The 22,391-nt window shown below is 36.9% G+C and overlaps 1 protein-coding gene across 4 annotated transcripts in view; it reads right to left on the minus strand.

Annotated features, from left to right (window-relative positions):
- TLK1 (tousled like kinase 1) overlaps window positions 2,475-22,391 on the minus strand; it is a 176,305-nt gene continuing 156,388 nt past the window's right edge. For 3 of the 4 annotated variants that reach the window (XM_018064521.1, XM_018064534.1, XM_018064529.1), the window contains 9 exons: window positions 21,443-21,540; window positions 19,173-19,254; window positions 15,508-15,599; window positions 15,335-15,424; window positions 15,011-15,180; window positions 14,599-14,734; window positions 9,491-9,602; window positions 7,751-7,858; window positions 3,765-5,560 (listed from right to left, as the gene is read on the minus strand). In XM_018064521.1, coding sequence (XP_017920010.1) covers window positions 5,384-5,560; window positions 7,751-7,858; window positions 9,491-9,602; window positions 14,599-14,734; window positions 15,011-15,180; window positions 15,335-15,424; window positions 15,508-15,599; window positions 19,173-19,254; window positions 21,443-21,540 — 1,065 coding nt within the window. In that variant the 3' untranslated portion in view covers window positions 3,765-5,383. Of the gene's footprint in view, window positions 5,561-7,750; window positions 7,859-9,490; window positions 9,603-14,598; window positions 14,735-15,010; window positions 15,181-15,334; window positions 15,425-15,507; window positions 15,600-19,172; window positions 19,255-21,442; window positions 21,541-22,391 lie in introns of all 4 variants that reach the window. The other variant, XM_018064515.1, reaches the window with a different exon arrangement.

A 22,391-nucleotide genomic window follows, 5' to 3' on the forward strand; every position in this document is an offset into this window, starting at 1 on the left:
GCTCCATATTGATAAATGGCTGCCGCTTACTGAACTCCTCGTCCCAAGTGTTCTTATCCCTTCCTCAGGGTGTCCTACAATTACTCTTGGTCCTCTCAGTCCTGCACTACGGCCAGCATTTGATCTGACTGGTCAAAACTCATGCCATGTTAGTTGGAGGAACTTCCTGCAAGGTGGTACTCTTCGTATACACACTTAGCAGATGTGGAAGGTAAGCCAAGAGAGGCTGTCAGGGACTTCTCTAAGGGCACTCAATTATTAAGGAACAAAGACAAATGTAAAGTCTTGTCAGACTTCAAAACCCGTGCTTTCTCTGCTTTTCACTCTTCTGAATACCTCCTTAAAAGGAGGTTATAAATTTTGTCATAAGCAGATCAAGGGTATAAAGAGAGAAAATAGGATCAATATGAATGATATATATGAGCCATACTCATTCTTTAGATCAGACAGTTTTAGAATCTTAAGTCTGTCATATCCTAGAAATAAATCATTATCTCTCATATATAAAGTATTTAAACCAAATATACCATATATTAAGAACAGGACAGTGCTGGTCATGCACACTACTCTTTAGCTTAGGTATCTGGCTATGGGAACAGCCTAAGTTTTCAGATGAAAATGGATCACATAAAGAAAAATTTACATTACAAGCGGGCTTTTAAAGAAATTAAGAGTCACTTGAAGTCAGGATTACTCACTTGTGATCATGGCACTGGAGCAGCATTCATGGGTAATTTCATTAGATTTGTAAGACTTTCTCAAGTTTTTTACTTAATAATCAGTTTTTCCAGATTTCTTCTGAGACCAGCTGGTACCACTGCAGGGAGAGGAAGCAGAGTAGACCTTCTACCTTCATGAAAGTCAGCTGAGGATGAGAAAGGTGAACTGATCCCTGTAAGTTAACCTGATCAGTTATTAATAAATTTAAAATGCAATGAAAAACAAGTGTGAGAATAGGAAAAGGTTTGTGACCTACTCTCTGCCTTGCCTAGGACGAGTCTGGACAAAAAGCTCTCTCTCAAGTGACTCTCAGCCATCCGGGCACAGGTCAAGCAGCATTCCTGATCTAACAACTGAAGAATTCTTTATATTGCTCTTTCATGGTGACAGTTATATTTGCATCTGTTCATTTTTGTTATTTTGAACAATCATGATTTAACACATTGATGTGTTCTAACAAAGAACCAAGATGTTAACACAGTAAGAACCTTGCTTTAAAACTCCAGGAGCTGTGCTTTAGTTCTGATGTCATTTACTAGTTAATGTGGTCTTACCAAGTCATTTCTTTTCTCTAAATGTTTCTCCTCTGTAAAACTGGTATAACAGTACCTATTCTACCTCAGATGACTTGTACTATCAAGGAAAACCTCCTGGGATGTATGGTAGAATTTCCTCTGATGAAATACCCTAAATGGTTAGAGTGTGATCCTTTTGGTAACTACAGTCGAGACAAAGTTACTTTTTGTTGCTGGTGTTACTACACTCCACCACCTTCCCTCTTCAGGTAGTCTAATCATTTAAAACAAGTAAAAAATACTATAGAACTTGTTTCTTAAGGGGGAAATAGTATTTCTCAGGAAGCAAAGTGGACTACATATGTAGGATAAAAACAACAGAATAACCTTTGAGTCTTAAAGGAGAATGATAGCTTTATACACATGGTATTACAATGAGTTGGGTGTGGTTCTAAGTGCTTTATGTGCATGAACTCATTTATTCTTTGCAACCACTTTGTGTGTTGGGTACTGTTATACTCATTTTCAGACAAGGAATTTGAAACACAGTGGCAGTAAATGGCAGTCAACATTTAAACTCAAAGAACCTGGTTCTAAACTGGGTTCTTAACCAGTATTATTGCTATTGCCTTTTAAAAACTCATATGTATGTAGATAATATACATTTCTAGTATGTTAAATGAGTGAGAATTTCCAGGTGAAAATCTTGATCCTAATGAAAGATAACTCCTCTGAATTCTCCTCTGGCTCTATGCAGTTGTTTTGAAGTTAGTCTATGCACATTTACTCAAATCTTTCCCATTCAAAAATACAAGAATTCTCAACGAGAAGAATCTTCAAAAAAGGAAGAGGGACATGAAAGCAGGGGAAGGTAAATGGAGATATGTATAATTCAAATCAATGGAAAGTTGTAGAAATTCTAAGACTTTTACAGAATTCCTGAAACCCAAGAACTAGAATTCTAATAATTTTCTTTTAAAGCTAGCTGCAAAATAATTTTTAAATAAATTAAGCCTTAAGAACATTAAAGTTTAGTATATTGGGGAAGAAAATGATCAGATAACATGTCAAAATTTAAAGTGGGATTATTTTAAGACGTGCCAGTGTGATGTTAAAACGTGTGTAAGAGTAAGTCTGCCTTTTCCACATACAAATCAAACAGTAATGTAAATGAAACTCACAATCTAAAGGACTGGACAGTCTGCACTACTGCTGCAAAACATAGCTAATAACATCTGATGGTAATCAGCATTATTGTATTTAATAGGTAACAACAGCAAAACACACAATATACTCTTTAAATTTGTTTCACTGAAATTCTACCATTTTGGTTTCATGTAATGAGGTATTTGTAGAAGTATTTGTTCACATTTTATGTACCATTTAAATTGAAAATTATTTTTTTAGGAGAAGGGGATGGCAGCCAGTAAGTAAAAAATAGACTTCATTTTTGAAAAACAACCAAGTATCTACCCAACTCCAGACTTAATAAATTAGTGTGGTTTCTACACTTACTTCCTCTCAGCATGCATGCACTAAAGCTAATTCATATCAGAGAAATATTTTAAATTATATGCAAAAACTATACATTTACCTTGCAGTGCTTCTTAAAGCGAGGAGACCTTGGCTGCTGTCTTAAGGGTAAAGGAAATGCTTTAATTTTGAGGATAGAATTTAGGAGACCAAAAAACAATTTAAGCCTCAAAAGCTAGTTAGAGTAATAGATTACCAGCGTGACTGAAATTAGTGATAAATACAAGTGTCCCAGGTAAAGGTAACAGTCCTCACTTTGGCTCAGTTAGCTATCTTGTACTTGCTGGGGTAGGGACATACTATCCCAAAGCTGTGTCATTTCTTTGGAAAAACTTTAAGAGGAATAGAGGGTCTCAAAGCTGGCTTATCACTTACACACCTTGGATTCTAAACAGATGATTACCTAAGCCCAGGGAAGCAATTTTATGGCTTATTCTCCTCCTTTTCTGCATTTTGACAGTAGCAGTCACTTCCATTTATTTGAAAATAATATCATAAAGGCCAGTGATCTAAGTCTGTACCTCTTCTTCAATCTCATGTTAGATGTACACATCCACTTATATATACCTCCCTAAAATTTTAAACAAAACTGGGTATTTTAATTGGGGACTTTAAATAACAGTTACTATAATGAACATAGTATTTTAGGGTTCAGAAGGATGAAAACCCAAACAACAGAACTGAAAAATTTGCAGACAGCACCTAAAGCACTCAATTAATGCTAACATTCCATTACTATGTCAGTATTTTTTATAGGATTTCTATCTTGATCTACAGAGGAACAGGTACAGCCCTTAAGCCATTCCCAGTAGGGCTAAGTGTTACTTACCTAGCATTAGCCTTGATAATGGTTATTAGGTATACTTTAACAGCTTGAAACCCCTTCATACTTATCTTGAAGTATACTTCAAGAATTAATTCAGCTGATTCTTAAGTAAAGGAGCCCAGTCGATGTCCTAAGTCTTGAAAGCTCCCTTCAAATGTAATTTCATAGTCTTTAAATTTTAACTGTCATTGTTTATTACTGTTTTGGCTACATTCTCTACAATTTCAGCAGCATCTTAAAGAGACAATGTGTCTATGTACAATGAAAGAACAAAATGGCTTGCAATATCAGAAATTAGAGCTACCGTTTAACTGTACAATATTAAGGAGAATCTGTGTTAAACATAGCCTCCTTTTTCAGCAACATGGACAATTTACATGTAAGAATCAGCATTATGAATGTGATGATAAAGAAATTTCTTAAAGGAGTGAAATACAGCATCCTGAAAAATAACGGTTTCTACCATACAAGGCAGTTAGAAAATGTTCACATTTTAACAAATCTGTACAAACCGCAAGAAACTTGTTTAAGGGACTGTCATCCCACCTTGCTGATTAGAACCTGCTAGAAATGTAGAATTACCATGAACAATCTATAAATCTATTACATATGTGCTCCCACAGCCCTAGAAATCAAGAAACTGATTTCAAGAACTCTTTATGTCCAACATGGATCATTTTTACATGCCTTAATTGTTAACAAATGCCTGCTTTTAATAATCTTTCTATGATGTACAGTCAACTTGCACCTTTTAAGGAGGTCATTTGATTTTTTTTTTTTTAAGCAAAGAAGCAACACCATTTAGCAGCAATTAAAGCGCCTTCAAGAAGACTTAAAAAAAATACAATATCCAATTAGAAAAGCCATATTTTTAAACATTTGTACAAGAATAAGCTGCTGAAACTTGCTAGTTGAAATATGACATCTGTACAACAATTTACAATGGAGCTAGAAGGGAATTTATCATTATCCTGCATAGAACTGGCCTGCATTTGGTTATATATTGTCACTTGTTTGAATGAACAAGGCCTGGTAACAAAATAAAAATACCTGTTAACAGTTCTAACATGTTGAGAACACTGGAGATACCATAATTTAGTGACTTCAACTGACTGATCTCAAAATAAGCAGTGTACTTTGTCAGAGGTCTAAAGTATCTAGGAACAGCTCTCCCTTTAACATAACCAGTGAAAAGAGCAGACATGTGATTTCAAGGTACAACCTGCTAAAAGCCAGACTAGGCAAATGACAAAGTCTGACTCTGCCCAGAGATTCTCTCACATCCTGTTACTGTAAAACACAACTATCACTGTCATTCCGTTCTTACTTTGGTTAGAGCAGATAAACTGCTGAATGCTGAATAATGTATCCAGGCACTGTATAGTTCTTGTGTTAGAAATATGTCTCATTTTCCATGTGTTTTTAAATAATGAAAAACTACCCTTCGTATTAGAACTCTCGAGTAACAACCAAACATACTGAAGTATTATAAACGTTATTTACAGTGTTCCCCTCCCCAACAAAAACCACTTTTCTTGAACATGGTATTCCTGTTTCTGTGCAACAGGCAGTCACCCTTCACTGCTTAAGGTTACAGTCAGAAGTGTACATTTATTCAGGGTCCATGATCCACTCTCATACAAACGACTCTATGAAGAACTTCAGTTCACAAACAGTTCTCAACCATATCCTGTGTAAAAAAGAAAACAACAAAAACACTCAAAAGCTCTCAAACTCAAGTGTGCATCTGGAAGCAATTCAAAGACATCATGCCGATTTTGGAGGAAAGTCAGTAAGTAATTATGCTCGAAGAAGGGGGTGTGGGGGATGCTGTCAGCCCAGCCATGTGTAAGTTGCCTGAAGAATTGGATCTTCTCATGTGTGGGAGAAGGTAGGGGTCATTTGCCAGTTGGTGCACATCAAACCTATCTTCTTTTCGGTATGCCAAACAGCGTCTTATAAAGGCCTTAAAAAAAAGAAGAGCAATTAAAATATTTTCCTTTTCTAAGTATTAATAAACTGATTAATAAACTACAGACGATGGACACATTTCAGAAAATAGATTTCATTTCACTGGGGGTTCACAGTAAAAAAAACTAGCAATAAAATTATTGCAAATGCAACTCTCAACTCTCAGCCTCTAATAGTTCACAGTACTAAATATTATTGATACCACTTATTGCTGGAAAGCTGTATTTCTTTTGTTTAAAAATTTTTTAATGGAGATTAAAATATACATAACATAAAAATGAGCATTTTTAACCCGAGTATACAATTCAGTGACATTAAGTACACTCACACTGCAGTACACTATCACCACTATCCATCTGCAGAACTTTTTCATCATCTAAAACTGAAATCTGTACCCATTAAGCAATATCTCCCTATTCCTCCTTCCCCCAGCCCTTGGTAACCAGTATGCTCTTTTATGATTTAGCTATTCTAAGCACCTATGTGCGTGGAATCATGAAACAGTCGTCCTTCTATGTCTTTCACTTAGCATGATGTTTGAGTCATCCGTGTTGCAGTGTGCGTCAGAATCTCGCTCCTTTTTAAGGCTGATATTCCACTGCATGTATATGCTAGATTTTGTTTGCCCGCTTATCTGTTGGTTGACTTTTGGGTTGCTTCTGCTCTTAATTATTGTGAATGCTGGTGTACAATGTCTGAGTATATCATTTTATATATAAAAACCCCTGTCTACCAATAGTGACAGTTTTACTTCTTCCTTTCTGATTTATATGCCCCTTATTTCTTTTTCTTGCCTAACTGTTCTGGCTAGGACTTCCAGTACAGGCATACCTTGTTCTATTCCACTTTGCAAATACTGTGCTTTTTGTTTTTTTCAAATTGAAGGTTTATGGCAACCCTGCATCAAACCTATTGGCACCATTTTTCGCACAGCATGTGCTCACTCTGCCACATTTGGTAATCCTAGCAGGCTTTGACTTTGCATCATGATTTATTTGTGGTGGTCATCAGTGACTTGTTACTTCTGTAATTGTTTGGGGGATGCCATAAACTGCGCCCATATAAGACCGCAAGTTTAACTGCTGAAATGACAACAAAGGATTTAGAACATTAAATAAACTTAGCTTCATAAGGCAGTGGCAGGGTTTGAGAGGGTTGACTCAATTTTGAAATCATTTTACTCACAGTAGAACTTCTCTCAAAAGCACTGTATGCTACAGAGAAACTGTTCATGAAAGGAAAAGTCCCATCAATGTGAAACTGCCTCAGCATCTCCACCGTGATCAGTAAGCAGCCATCAACAGCAAGGCAAGACCATCCACCAGCAAAAAGGCTGGCTGAAGGTTCAGATGATGTCTCTTTAGCAGTTTTTAGCAAGCAAGTATCTTTAATTAAGGTATGTATATTATTTTTTTTAGGTATAATGCTACTTCACTAATTAATAGACAACATTATCGTGTAAACATAATTTTATGTGCACCAGAAAACCAAAAATTGTGTGTGACTTCCTTTATTGCAATATTCACCTTATTGCAGTGGTATAGAATCAGACCCATGCTATCTCTGGGGTATGCCTATAAACTGTGTTGAATATGGAATACTGCATTTCTCCTTACAAAACTCCAGTCATCTTTTTCTGAAATTTGTCTTCTGTAGAACAGTCATTCCACTTTACTGTTAATTTAGTTTAGCCAAGAGAATGATGCATTTTTCGCTGTAATATTTTCTCCCTATTGAGCATACAGCACAAAATGAATATAACTATATAACTGGCAGATGAATCAAGAAAAAGCACTTTATCAGAACCTCCGAAGACTCTTCATGCCCACTTTTGGTCACAGGCACTGCCTCTGCCCCAGTCTACTGGAGTAATAGCTATCTGACTTTTAAACACCACAGTTGAGTTTTGTGTCTTTTGAACTTTATGTGAGTATCATAATAGATTATGGTCTCTTTAGCCTGCCTTCTTAAAAGACATCATGGACTATATTTGGGTCCTTAAAAACTATCACAACCAAAGGCCTAAGCAGCTCTTTTCCCGAGCAAATCACCAGCCCCTATTGGATAGACTTGCCTGTGGCTGCAGTCCTTTTTGCTTTACTTATTAACAAATGTCGACTGTTTTAACCACAAACTTATGAAATAAAAAACTACTTCACAAAATTTATTTACATAAATTTGGTACCTTTGCTTCACTGCTTACGACAGGTTTTACAGGGAACTGGACATCAGTGGCTTTTAATATCGTATTTTCTTGAAGAATGTCTTGCTGAGATTGATTATGACCAAATGGCTTTAAAAGAAATGAATAAAATGTTGAGAAATTTATCTCACAAAATATTTAAACAGATATTATCACTGAATCCCTGCAGTATAAATGATTTGTGTTTTGAAAAATCTTAAGTTACTTGCAGGTTGGGATGTATTCTCATAGGCTATAATTGACAGCAGGCTGAGAAAGACCATCTGATCAATCCTCCACATAGCCAAAACACTATAAATAAGCAATTAAGATGAAAATATCAAATATTTTATTCTGAGTGTTTAAAATATGTAAGAACTTCTTCTTAGTAGAAGAAACTACAAGGTTACTGCTGGCACCTGCTAGCAGATATGGTTTTGAAAACAGCTAGGAGAAGGCAATGGCACCCCACTCCAGTACTCTTGCCTGGAAAATCCCACGGACTGAGGAACCTGGTGGGCTGCAGTCCATGGGGTTGCTAAAAGTCGGACAGGACTGAGCAACTTCACTTTCACATGCTGGAGAAGGAAATGGCAACCCACTCCAGTGTTCTTGCCTGGAGAATCCCAGGGACGGGGGAGCCTGGTGGGCTGCCGTCTATGGGGTCGTACAGAGTCAGACATGACTGAAGCGACTTAGCAGCAGCAGTGGTGTCCTTTAGTTTGATACAGTTCAAACTAGTTTGAAAAGTAGTGGAAACATCTGTGCACAGTCCAGAGTAACACACCTTGAGCATGACAAATTAAGTTTAATGAAACAGCTCTGGGTTTGGTCCTAACATGCAGTGAATTCCCAGACAAGTCCCTGGATCACTTTTCACACTGATGAAGGGATTGAATGGGATAAGGATTAGATATCCATGGTAGTTTGTAGTTCTGACTTCAATATAAAGAGAGGTTTGAGAAACATTAGGACTAAGTTTGACAGAATTTCCCTGAGGAAGCACAGGGGGAAACATGCTCAGGCCAAATGTGTGTGTTTTGGGGGGTTCGGGGAGAATGGGGTAGAGGATGTGAGAAAGTGAAGAAAACAGTTTTGACTCCATTATTTCTAATGCTACAGAAACAACAGCGGTGTTAAGAAGCTGTTGTGACATTAAAGTAATTCTGATCCATGAAAATTTAGTAAGTGATGATATATTTAAGATCACCTAAAAAAATTAAAATGTGTTAACTATGGTTCAGGCATCCAAAATGGAGCTGGGTAGCCAATATGGATGTGGTTTCAGACACATTCCTGCATCACAACCTGAACTTTCCAAACCATATCCAACCAAAGGACACTACTAGTTGTTTTCAAAACCAATTAGCAAATGCTAGCTGCAACCTTGCGGTTTAGAAGTCACCCCCACTTTGCAACTATGTGAACAGCACCCTTACTTCTGGCCAGCTCCAATCCCAATTCTTGACAATTTATGTAACCTTGCAGTTTTTTGCTTATAAGCACCGTTCCTTCCTTTGTGTAGAGCTGCAACACAGTTCAAGTGCTTTCTTGGATTATTGCTTCCCAGGCTGTTCCTAACCCCAAATAAACAGCTATTTGGGGTTTGTTGTTGTTGTTCCTGCCTCAACCAGGTCTCCATTCTTGGAATTCTTGACTAAACGGACTTCAAATTAATGAAACTTCAAGAAGAGAAAATTCAACTTCTCTCCATATAGCTGAATCTGCTATACTTTAACTTACCTTTCTACCATAAAGACATTGAAAGAAGATGACTCCAACTGACCACACGTCAACCTTGTTGGAAATCTTTGGTGGTTCCTTTCCAACTACAAAACACTCAGGAGGTAAATACCTAGTTTGGGGTGGGGAGAGGGGTGGAGACAGAAAAAAGGAAAGGATAGTAACAATTTATAACTTAAATCTGTAAATGTAAAATCTTAGAATTTTCATTTTATCCATACATTGAAGGATGTCCTAAACTTTTAAAGCTTTTGTATCTGACCCTAGCGCCAAAGCAAACAACTTTGTGATAAAGTATGTAAGATACAGTTAACCCTTTAACAACACAGGTTAGAACTGCATGGATCCACTTGCATGAAGATTTTTTTTTTTAATAGTAACTACTACACACTACATAATCCCTGCGTGGGTGCGTTTCAAGCCTTTGGAGGAACCATGTATATGAAGGGCAACTCTCTAAGCTACTCTCAGATTTTTGACTGTGTGGAGGGCTGGTGCCCCTCATCCCTGCATTGTTTAAGGGTCAATTATAAATGTGTATTATCTATAGAAATGACAAATTATCATTAGAAACTACAGTGTTCTGAGTATCCACGACAAAAAAACTCTTCCTATCCCCCTCTTCACCAATGTTCAAACTCTTCCTAAAACACACATCAGCCAGTCCTTTTGTTTAAAGAACCTCAACATCACTAACAAGGTAAGACCTTTCATCTCTTGCTTCTAACAGGAGATAAAAGGTGTGACATTAAAGACTGTCTTAGTCTAGCAGCAACTTAAATTTCCAAAATCTCTTCCCGACTCCCTCAAAATGGCTGCTGCTGCTAAGTCGCTTTAGTCGTGTCTGACTCTGTGCGACCCCACTGACGGCAGCCCACCAGGCTCCTCCGTCCATGCGATTTTCCAGGTGAGAGTACTGGAGTGGGTTGCCATTGCCTTCTCCACTCAAACTGGCTAGCCAAAGCCAATTCATTTGGTCCCCACACTGTGCTTCCCCACATGCTTCTGAATATGACAACCTTTTATGCTTGCTTTTACCCTAGTGTGGGCTTCCCCCGGGGCTCAGAGGTTAAAGAATCCGCCTGCAATGCAGGAGGATGGGGGGGGGGGGTTCAAATCCTAGATTGGGAAGATTCTCTGGAGAAGGGCATGGCAACCCACTCCAGTACTCTTGCCTGGAGAATCCCATGGACAAAGGAGCCTGGTAGGCTACAGTCCATAGGGTCACAAGGAGTCAGGATCTGAAGCGACTTATACTCATTTGACACGGTAACCACTCTTTCTTCAAGACCTGCCTATCACAAGCCTTCTCTGCTTCCCTCCAGGGACCTCTGTTACATTAATTCATTAATCTTTCTGCAGTTTTGAATGGTAGCAGCAGCAGAAATATATGGAACATTCAAAAATACTTATCTTTTTAATTTATAAAGTCATAATTTTAGACAAAGAAAAGGTAAAAATAAGATTGTAATATTTATTTTTACCTTTTAAATAAGTTTAAACAGTTCCACCAGGATGCAAGCATCTCCCCCTGTCTAAAATTTGGATAAACTACAAAGTCCTGAAAAGCAATAATACAGCTAAATGGGAATCTATGGTTTTTTGTTTTATACTCCCTATGCTAAAATCATTTAAATTTCAGCAGAATGTTCACAGATGACCAATAGCTTGTATGTGATGTAATCCTTTCCTACCTTCCAAATCAAGTAAAAAGCCAAGTTTGTTCTATGAAAAGTATGCATTTTCTGTAGGTTTATGTGTGTGTGTAACTGAAACAAGAATGGCTCTTAAACACTATGCTATCCTGTCCCTCAAGGTAAAAGGGTGTAAGCAAGGAGAGAAAGTATAGGAATAGATACCAAAGCTTTTCAGGAAAAATGAACAGCAGGATTTACTGAATGCTTGCATTTGAGACCTGACAGGGAGGAAAAAATAAAACTCACTTTTCTTCTAAGTGATACTGAGTTAGGGGATGAAAGGCAATTTGTAAAGCCACCATGACACACATTCTAAAAGTCTGTATAGGACATTGTTTACCAAATATATGCCTTAAAAAACTAATATGACTAGAAACTAACCATTTTAGGAAACACAGTTTCTATAAGAAGTGTAATTCCAGGTTCCTAATATGAATGCAGATGGTGACTGCAGCCATGAAATTAAAAGACGCTCACTCCTTGGAAGGAAAGTTATGACCAACCTAGACAGCATATTCAAAAGCAGAGACATTACTTTGCCAACAAAGGTCCATCTAGTCAAGGCTATGGTTTTTCCAGTGGTCATGTATGGATGTGAGAGATGGACTGTGAAGAAAGCCGAGCACCGAAGAATTGATGCTTTTGAACTGTGGTGTTGGAGAAGACTCTTGAGAGTCCCTTGGACTGCAAGGAGATCCAACCAGTCCATTCTGAAGGAGATCAGCCCTGGGATTTCTTTGGAAGGAATGATGCTAAAGCTGAAACTCCAGTACTTTGGCCACCTCATGTGAAGAGTTGACTTATTGGAAAAGACTCTGATGCTGGGAGGGATTGAGGGCAGGAGAAGAAGGGGACGAGAGAGGATGAGATGGCTGGATGGCATCACTGACTCGATGGTCATGAGTCTGAGTGAACTCCGGGAGTTGGTGATGGACAGGGAGGCCTGGCGTGCTGCGATTCATGGGGTTGCAAAGAGTTGGACATGACTGAGCAACTGAACTGAACATGGAAATGCCATGACTGTATCTTTTTCCTGCAGAGCACACTAAACATAAGGGTCCCTGATGCCCATCTGCCAGGGAAATTCCACTGCCTTGCCCTACACTAGGGAAGCCAGAGTGAGAGGGAAACAGCATGTGGGAGACCTGCAAAGGATTATCTATTACTTAGAACATGGTTTTAAGCTGTTTTCCACATAATTTAGGGTTCTACCAAGCAACCAGGATTCTAAGATTTCGTGGTGAAAAAAGGAGTCTTGTTGCTGAAAGAAAGTTTCAAGATTACTTACTGATTGAGGGTGCTGACCTTCAAGGAGTTACCAGTTTGAATAATGATTTTCTTTACACATGTATTTTAAAAATCTATGACATACTGTATTATATTCCTAAAAAAATGCCACAAGCATGATTTTAAAGCTCTAAAATGGCTTTACATGAGTACATGGATATGACTAATCCCTATTCTGAAAAGTAAATATGCATATAAACTTGTAGCATATTCCATTGCCCAGGCTAACTATGTGCTAGAGATCCTAAAGTCACATGTATGTTTGTAATCACCATTCTGCTCAGTGAGGCTGAGTACAGCTATCTCCCTTCCAATTAAGATTTCACTCCTTTTGCTAATTAATTCATTCTGAAAACTAAACTTTTTTTGAAAATTCACAATGAAGTAATTTTTGTCAACACCTAGGTAACTGTGAAGGAATGGCATTCATTTAGCCTCAAGATCAAAAGACCAAGATTGTACCAGATTTTTCTTCTCATTCATGATCAACAAAACATCCATCTCAAACAAAAGTTGTAACCACAAAACCTGTAGAGAGAGGGCTTAATATGTACTGCTTTTAATAGCTAAGATGGTAATATTAAGTAGTAGTATTCATAGTAAATGCTCAAAATTCTCCAAGCCAGGCTTCAGTAACATGTGAACCATGACCTTCCAGACGTTCAAACTGGTTTTAGAAAAGGCAGAGGAACCAGAGATCAAATTGCAAACATTCGCTGGATCATTGAAAAAGCAAGGGAGTTCCAGAAAAATATCTATTTCTGTTTTATTGACTATGTCAAAGCCTCTGACTGTGTGGATCACAATAAACTCTGGACAATTCTGAAGAAGATGGAAATACCAGACCACCTGACCTGCCTCTTGAGAAATCTGTATGCAAGTCAAAAAGCAACAGTTAGAACTGGACATAGAACAACACACTGGTTCCAAATAGGAAAAGAAGTACGTCAAGGCTGTATATTGTCACCCTGCTTATTTAACTTATATGCAGTGTACATCATGAGAAACGCTGGGCTGGAGAGAGCACACGCTGGAATCAAGATTGCTGGGAGAAATATCAATAACCTCAGATAAGCAGATGACACCACCCTTATGGCAGAAAAGTGAAGAAGAACTAAAGAGCCTCTTGATGAAAGTGAAAGAGGAGAGTGAAAAAGTTGGCTTAAAGCTCAACATTCATAAAACTAAGATCATGGCATCCGGTCCCATCACTTCATGGCAAATATATGGGGAAACAGTGACAGACTTTATTTCCTTGGAGTCCAACATCACTGCAGATGGTGACTGCAGCCATGAAATTAAGATGCTTGCTCCTTGGAAGAAAAGCTATGACCAACCTAGATAGCATATTAAAAAGCAGAGATGTTACTTTGCCAACAAAGGTCCATCTAGTTAAGGCTATGGTTTTTCCAGTAGTCATGTATGGATGTGAGAGTTGGACTATAAAGAAAGCTGAGCACAGAAGAATTGATGCTTTTGAACTGTGGTGTTGGTAAAGACTCTTGAGAGTCCCCTGGACTGCAAGGAGATCCAACCAGTCCATCTTAAAGGAGATCAGTCCTGGGTGTTCATTGGGAGGACTGACATTGAAGCTGAAACTCCAATACTTTGGCCACCTGATGCGAAGAGCTGACTCATTGGAAAAGACTCTGATCCTGGGAAAGACTGAGGGCAAGAGGAGAAGGGGACGACAGAGGATGAGATGGTTGGATGGCATCACTGACTCAATGGACATGAGTTTGTGCAAACTCTGGGAGTTGGTGACGGACAGGGAGGCTTGGCGTGCTACAGTCCTTGGGGTCATGAAGAGTCAGACACGACTAAGCTACTGAACTGATTCATAACAAACATCACTCTAACATTACAGAACAAGATTCACAAACCCACATTAGGAATTTCTGGCTGGTAGTCACTGATGCCAAATTTCTCTTCCTCCAGTTTCCTGATATTTACAGTTAAGACAGGAAGAGAAAAGAGGGCTGGTGCCAGTAGTCTCAACTCAGAGACTTCATATCAGTACCCTTATCACACCACAGTAATCTCAAAGGCACATGAAAATAAACTCTCTTTAAAAAGACTGGCAACTGACCTAGATAATTTTGGCATTTTTAATAATACACTTACCAGTATGTGCCTGCCCCTTGGGAAGTTAGATCCATTCCATCTACACCATAGCTGTCATCATCCATGATCTTGGACAGACCAAAATCGGTGATTTTGATTTCTCCACATGCTGTTCCATCTACCAGGAGGATGTTTCCTAAGAACAAAGTTTATTTAATGATACAAAGATGAAAAAAATGTTTACTATGAAAGCTGATTTGGGGGAAATAGATAATACATTTAATATACATGTGCAAAAATTTTAATTAAAATATACATTTAAAATATAATTTAAAAATATAGTGATACTATTTTAAAAACACTTCAGATTCTACTAGTATGCCAGTGTCTCTTAAAAACTAAATCACAAAGCATATTTTCAGATAATTATATTCTTTAAAGCTTAAAAATTAAGACAAATTTTATTACTTACCTGGCTTAAGATCATAATGTATAATAGGGGGTTTGATTTCATTGAGATATCTTAGTGCATTTACAATTTGCATTACAATAGACCTAGCTTCTTTCTCTGACATTAACTTATGTTGCTTCAGATAGAAATCCAAGTCATTGCCTTCACAGTATTCTAACACTGTACAAAACCTACAATGGAGAAAAGAAAAAAATCAGACACAAACTATTAGCCACTAATTCAGTCACAATGGACAAATGAGTATTTGTATCATCAGTACAGAATAGGGAAAGCAAATGCCAACATGTCTTTTCTTAAAAACTAAGTCTGTTTATATTCACTTACGTATCTGTATCCAAGGAGAAATAGTCATAGAGTTTAACTATTCTGGGGTGATCCAGTTCTTTGTGTATTCTATACTCTCTGCAGGCATGTCTACAAGAAGGAGAGTGTATTAATCCTCCATGACCATTAAATGTATTTTCAAAATTGATAAAAATCAAAGAATTAATATTTACTTGTGGTAGTTTTCCTTCTTCTCATCCCTCCAGCTTTTATTAAGCTGGTGGATCTTCACAGCAGCATATCTTTGTTCATAAAGGTCAAAAGCCTAGGATTAAAGGAACAGAGAAGACTTTGAACCAAAGACCAACTGAAGAGCTCACTTTTTTTGGGGGTAATAATTTTGCAGTAATATGGAACTAGAATATACATTTTTATATTATAAAATATACTACTTTTGGTAGTCATCTCTGCTAAGATTATAGTTCAGTGGCACGTTTATTATCAGAAACAAGATACAAATTTCATGCTGTTAAATCAGAGTAAACCTTAATGTGAATTCTCATGTTCAAGTTTTATAAACGCCAATATACTGAATTAACATAAAACAATAAAGCTTTAAAAACAAACAAACAAACATACATAGACCTCCTCTATACTAGCAGCAGCAGCAAGCAGCCAGGAAAACAGGTGACTTTAATAATTTTTTGGTGGATTGGATGAAGCAAACTTTTTCCTCTATCTTTTCCTACAGACTCCATGTTTTTTCCCCACTTGTTTGAAAATTAGTTTACTAAAGTCCTAAACTTATATTACAAAATTAAATATAACCATATATAATTACCACACCATATGAGCAATTATTCCTTAATCTCAAGATAGGCTGATAATTTGAACAAACCAGTATAAAAACCTATTTATTAATAAAGAATGATCAGTATTTTTTAAGGCTTCAGGTGACTTTTTCTTTAAAAAAAAAAAAAAACAACACTGCATATCATGAAAGAAATTTATTATTTAGGTTCTACGGTAACTTATATACAAAAAGTGCTCCTTTAAGAAAACACTTAAAAAGCTTACAGATTTATTAGGAAGAAGGTTCATAGCTTCCACTCCCTCTATCAATTTAACCTTAAAATAAGCAGGAGGGGTAAACTGCTTGTCACAAAATTATAAAAGCACGAGATCCAAAATCACAAAGGGTGCAGTAATTAAGAATATTCACTTTGGAGTCAGATAAACTTATTAGATGTGTTACTTTGTGCTAACAAAGTCTCAAAGTTTGGATTGAAGAGAGTTAAATGGAGTGAAACATATAAAGTCTTTAGAATAATACATGATTCACAATAAATGCCCAATAGACATTAGTTAAGTTTTAAACAACAGAAAAGAAAAAAAGTTCAGGTAGGAGAAAGCAAAAAGAACATAATAAGTTTATTAAAGAACTTACAAGCAATCACAGTAAGAATAAAAAAGTAAAAAAATTCTAAAGTTATCATTAGTGTATACTGATTATAATGTAAGACACATCTTTCAAAGTATACCTTCCCATAAAGCTAAGATGGTAATCATTAAGCAACTGATTCAATATCTTCCACAAGTCTATTTTTGAATTTACAATCTGCTTTGTTTCCCAAGGGACCTGGCAACAATGAAAGGACTTTGAAGGGGTCAGAGGGAGCTGTCATTAGTATTTAAGTCAACAATGGGGATTTAAGACTTTAGGGCCTCAACAATCTGCATTTTCTAATTTCTATGTAAGATTTTCTTCAAGAGAAAAGTCTCTATTAGCCCCTATCTGTGAGACTAAAAACAGTGGAAATACTACTGGGCAGTGGCAGAAGACTGTCATGAAAGCTATTAGAAGCAACAGAGGCTGGGCTACTTTTAGGATAAGCCAGTGCTAGCTACAGTGATTTTAGATCCACCGTGAGCTATTATGATCTTTTTTTTGACCTTGTGGCCTGGGTAAGACTACTCAACGCTTAAGTGCCCAGATAAACTACCATTAGAATCAAAGAAACAAGAACTGGAACAGGGCTCATAGATCACTCTTGATGGGTGATACTAATGTTTATCCAAGTTAACAAAACAAAAACTAGTTCACGGTTGAACCAAGATCAGAAATTAGTTCTCTGAATCCAAATCCCATAATTTCCCCAGAGTCAGAAGTGGATACAGGTTGTCTCTTGAACAGAGAGGATTTCTAATAACAATTTGATGAGCTTACATCTACTCAACACCAAAATTCTATGTGATTTACCTAATAGTTCATTTAATCATTACAATGATCCCATGATGTACATAACTGTTAAACAGTCCCAGATGAAGACAGGATGGTAAAGCAATAAGCCAAAGTTTAGAGAGCTGGTAAACAGCAATCAGAATTAGGATTCAAACTCAGCCTGTTTGGCTTCAGAACCCGAGGTCTTAATCACTGATTATACCAATACATAATGAAGTTCAAAGTGTTACAAAGAGCTTATAAAAGGCGGATTAATAGGGAAACCTTTAATAGGAACTAAAGTTTAAGGTGAGACTGTGACCTTCATTATGCTTCCCTGGTGGGTCAGATGGTAAAGCGTCTGCTTGCAATGCGGGAGACTCAGGTTCGATTCCTGGGTCGGGAAGATCCCCTGGAGAAGGAAATGGCAATCCACTCCAGCACTCTTGCCTGGAGAATCCTATAGGCGGAGGAGCCTGATAGGCTACAGTCCATGGGGTTGCAAAGAGTCGGACACGACTGAGCAACTTCACTTCACTTCATGACCTTCATTATGACTTCATCCTAACTAAGAGCAAATGGGAAAGCTACTGGGGCTTATAAGGCAGGGCAGTGAGATGATCAGGCTGCATTTTCTGACAAGGCCATTCTAGCTGCAGCATACACACAAATGGACTGGAGAAACTCAATGTCCAAGAAAAGGTGATTGGCTAGATTAGAGCAATGCAAACAGGAGACAATGAGGCTTTGAGCTGACAGAAGGGCCCTTGCTGGATTTAGGAGAGCTTAATGACAATAATAATGACATACACCAGAGACTGGTTATGCTGGAGGAAGGGCGTTAAGGGAAAGATGTAGTGAAAAATGACCTTCATTCTTCATTCACTGCAGGGTTTTCAGGGAAGGAACTGGGTAGATAAAGGGCAGTGCTGTGTATTAAAGTAGGGAGCAGTGTTTTTTCTTTTAAAGGGAGGGGAAGGTGTGGAAGGAGAGGAAGATAAGCTTCTATTTCACATGTGACTTTGCAGTACTTATGAAGCATCCACATCCAGGTATGGGGCTCAGAAAGAAGTGTGGGTAGACAGCTACATATATACATATGTATCTATATCTGAAACCAAATAGGTGATAACTCAGGGAGGGGGAGGGGGATATATTTGAAAAGGAGATTAAGAATGATAAAGAAATTTGGGAACACAGTATTTAAACGTTGGTCAGAAAGACAATACAGAGCAAAAAAAAAAGGTATAAAGTATTAAATGTGATGAGTAAAAATTTCTGCTTTCATATATATTTGAGAAACACTGGCCTTGAAATAGGTAGAAATTAGGGTAAATCCAGGACATCTAAGGACTTGTAACACATGTTTAAGGGGTACAACCTTGTCATAAAGGTACTATATTAAACTGCTACCTGCCTATCTTGATTCTAATGGCTGTTATTATTTGTATCAGGTTGGTCAGTGGTAATCAGCTACCAAATATCAGAGGGTCTGCAAAGGCACAAGGGTAGTTTAGACTCTCGAGATAACATAAGCCATCACAGACTCTTTTTGGAATGAGAGGACATAATTTCCCAGTCAAAAAATCATAAAAACAATAAACATGTACTTCTTAACCACATACTCCTATATCTTTGCTATGTTAGTGTGAACAACAGAAAAAAAAAGTACATTACCTTATATACTTCACTAAAGCCACCTCTACCAAGCAGATGGAGCAATAAATATCTTTCATTTAACGTTGGGTGATCTTTGAACCTTAAGGGTGGGGAAAAAAACACTCATGCACATGAAAACACACACAAAAAAGGTTCTGTCCACAACACAGTTGTGCTCTTATTCTACTCCTATTTCTTTTTCCTGCTATTTTGAATTCTATTCCATACTTCTCTCTCTACCTGCATGACTATCACCCATCTCAACGCTTTGGTGTTCATGAAGCCTAACAATCAGCTATCAAGCTGAATATTCAAGTTCAATGACCAATTATAGCACTGTGATAAAGACCTACCAACTACTGTATTATTAAGAGCTTTATAAAATCCTGTATCTATTCATCAGGAAATGCTTCCCTTATGAAAACTTACTTTTATAACTTACTTTTATTACTTAACTTAATTAATCAAGTTTTATAGTACTGACATAGGATTAAAAATAATTATAAGCTGACTTTCATTCATGGTTAAATTTTATAGTCTTTGCCTTTTACAAATAAAATTTTAATCCCCAATCAAAAAAGAAATGCTTAAAAAAATAAAACCCACCACAAATAAAATTATTTAGTGTTTATCACACCTGCTACACACTAAGCACTCACATGTATTATCTCGTTTGGTTCTTAACTAACCCTCTGAAGTAGGCCCTGCCACTACCTTTCTTTTACAGATGAGGGCACTACTGCACAGAAAGGTTAAGTAACTGTCCAAGGTCAACAGTTAATACATGGCAAGGTTTCACAGAAAAACATGGTTCCAAAATGTACACTCTTTGATTCTAAAGGGCGGGGGGCGGGGGGGGGGAATCAATGACAGTTTTATAGTCTCAGATACAAAATATACAATGGTATTTTATTCAATGTCAACACAACTTTAATAATTTAAGCTTTTCTTGAGAATTAATAGAGATTTCTGTTTAGTTTTAAAGCAAAATGTAGGAAATTTCCTGGTGGTCCAGTGGTTAGGACTCAGTGTTTCCACTGCCGTGGCCCATGTTCAATCTCTAGTTGGGGAACTAGAATCCCGTAAGCCATGTAGCCAAAAAAAAAAAAAAGAAAGGGAAATATAACAATTCATTTAATTTTCATCAAGTGGATTAAGTTATATCCACAAACAAGCTTGGGCATAATTTTCAGAACAGTCAACTGCAAATTAGCTTTGACTTATCTGCTTTATTAGAATTTATCTGGTACAATCAAGTATATTCCATAACTATGTTATTTCATTTACCTTATATATTAGAATGATTATGTTCATAAAGATAATCATAAACAGGCCTTCTTTTAAGCAAGATATTTCATGGCAGAAATAAGCCACTTCCAATTCTGACACTCATTTAGGTCATGAAGATTTAAATTACATAAATCTGGAAGTATAAAAAAGACATCCTTCCTGTCCTCTACACAGACTACATCCAATTAATGCCTTGCTTTATTTCTGTCTTTCTGATAAAGCTCCCACCTGTCCATAGGCATTTTCTCTTTGAACTCCTTTAGCGTTTAAATAAATTTGATAATTAGGGATTAAGGACAGAGACTATAACTTAAACTGCTCTTCTATTTCTTCTTTACACAATGCTGGATACACGGTTTAATGAAATTCCTTTAGCTGAAATGATTTCTTCTTCACTACTGTAATACCAACGTTGGTATTTAGTCAACAAATATTTATTCTGTGCCTACCATATGCCAGAAACGGGTCTAGATTTGGGGGATACAGCAAGAACAAAACTAAATCCCTGCTCTCATGTAGCTTACATTCCAGTGAAAGGAAACAGATAAAAGAACTGGAAAAAAAAATGTAATTCCAAATAGTGATAAATGCCAAGAATAAAGCAAGGTAAGGATACTGAGAGAGGTGATGGAGTAACGCCAGGACTGATATTTTAGATAGGGTGGCCTTTCTAATGACCACCTGGAGTGAAATAAGCAAGCCACTCAAGTGTCTAGAGGAAGAATATTTCAGGCAGAGGAAATGGAGAACAGAAGAGCCTTGAGATAGGAATGACATGTGATTGAGGGAGCCAGTGTATCTATGACATATAAGTGCGAGGAGGATGAGAGAGGTGGGGTGGTGAGGTGGCTGAGACCGGACCATACAAGGCCTTCTGAGTCATGGGAAGGACTTTATTTCTATGATAAGTCCCTCAACAAGGAAATACTGTGTTTATGATCTCCAAGGGGAGAAAATCTTTTATCATGTAATACTGTGAAATATAAATAATGACTTACTGTGAATTATCTTCATTATTTATTCTTTTGAGCTCTCGAATATGAAGATTTCTGACTCTTTCCAACCGTTCAAGTTCTGCCTGGATTTCTGCCTCTTCCTGAAAATGAAGAGAGGGGACTATAACAAGCTCAATTTATTGGTGATATAAAAAAGATGTTTTCACTCATGCACCAATTTTTTTTTAACAGTGATGGAAAGAATAGTGTATTATAAAGTACCACTGAGTTAAAAGATCGAAGTGCTCTTTTCAATGCCTGAAAGACAGAGAGAGATAAGGCAAAAGCCTATTTCAAGAAACCAACCTCCACAAGAAAATCTCTGTACTAAAAGAAATCTATTTTTATAATGTCTAAACTAAAAATGACTGCAAGGTAGTCTGAAACTGACTTATAACACAAAATGAGCTGTAAGTTTTATTTCTGATATGTTCAAATTTTAATTTAATTTATGAGGGAATAATTTTCTAATACAAAACAAATGAAGATATTTCACAATAGTTAAAGGAGGAAGAAAGGTAAAACACAAAACTACTAATTATTCAGAGACCTTACAACATTTGGAATACACAAACACACATGTACAATCTGACCAATCTCTTTGGATAAATTCTACTACAATTTTAAAGAGACTCTTAAAACAAAAATTATATGACTAGCTGTGATTTAGATCCTTAGTCATCAGAGCACACCTAGGCAAATCCTAAAGGAATTTACTTTAACATTCATTAATCTAAAAATTCTGATATTTTCATGTCTCAAAATATACAATTTTTAGAACATTTAAAAGAAAGACACCAAAACAAACAAAACCACCCATTACACATACACTTTGTCAATATAAATACTGTTAAAAGACAAGAATATACCAAAGTTCAGTGAAAAGTTCTAGAAATGCCAATTTTATAATATTTTTGAAAAACTATTAAGTAAACACAGATTGCCTTGGCCT

This window comes from Capra hircus, chromosome 2, assembly GCF_001704415.2.
Source record: "Capra hircus breed San Clemente chromosome 2, ASM170441v1, whole genome shotgun sequence".
In the NCBI taxonomy this organism is placed as follows: Eukaryota; Metazoa; Chordata; class Mammalia; order Artiodactyla; family Bovidae; genus Capra; species Capra hircus.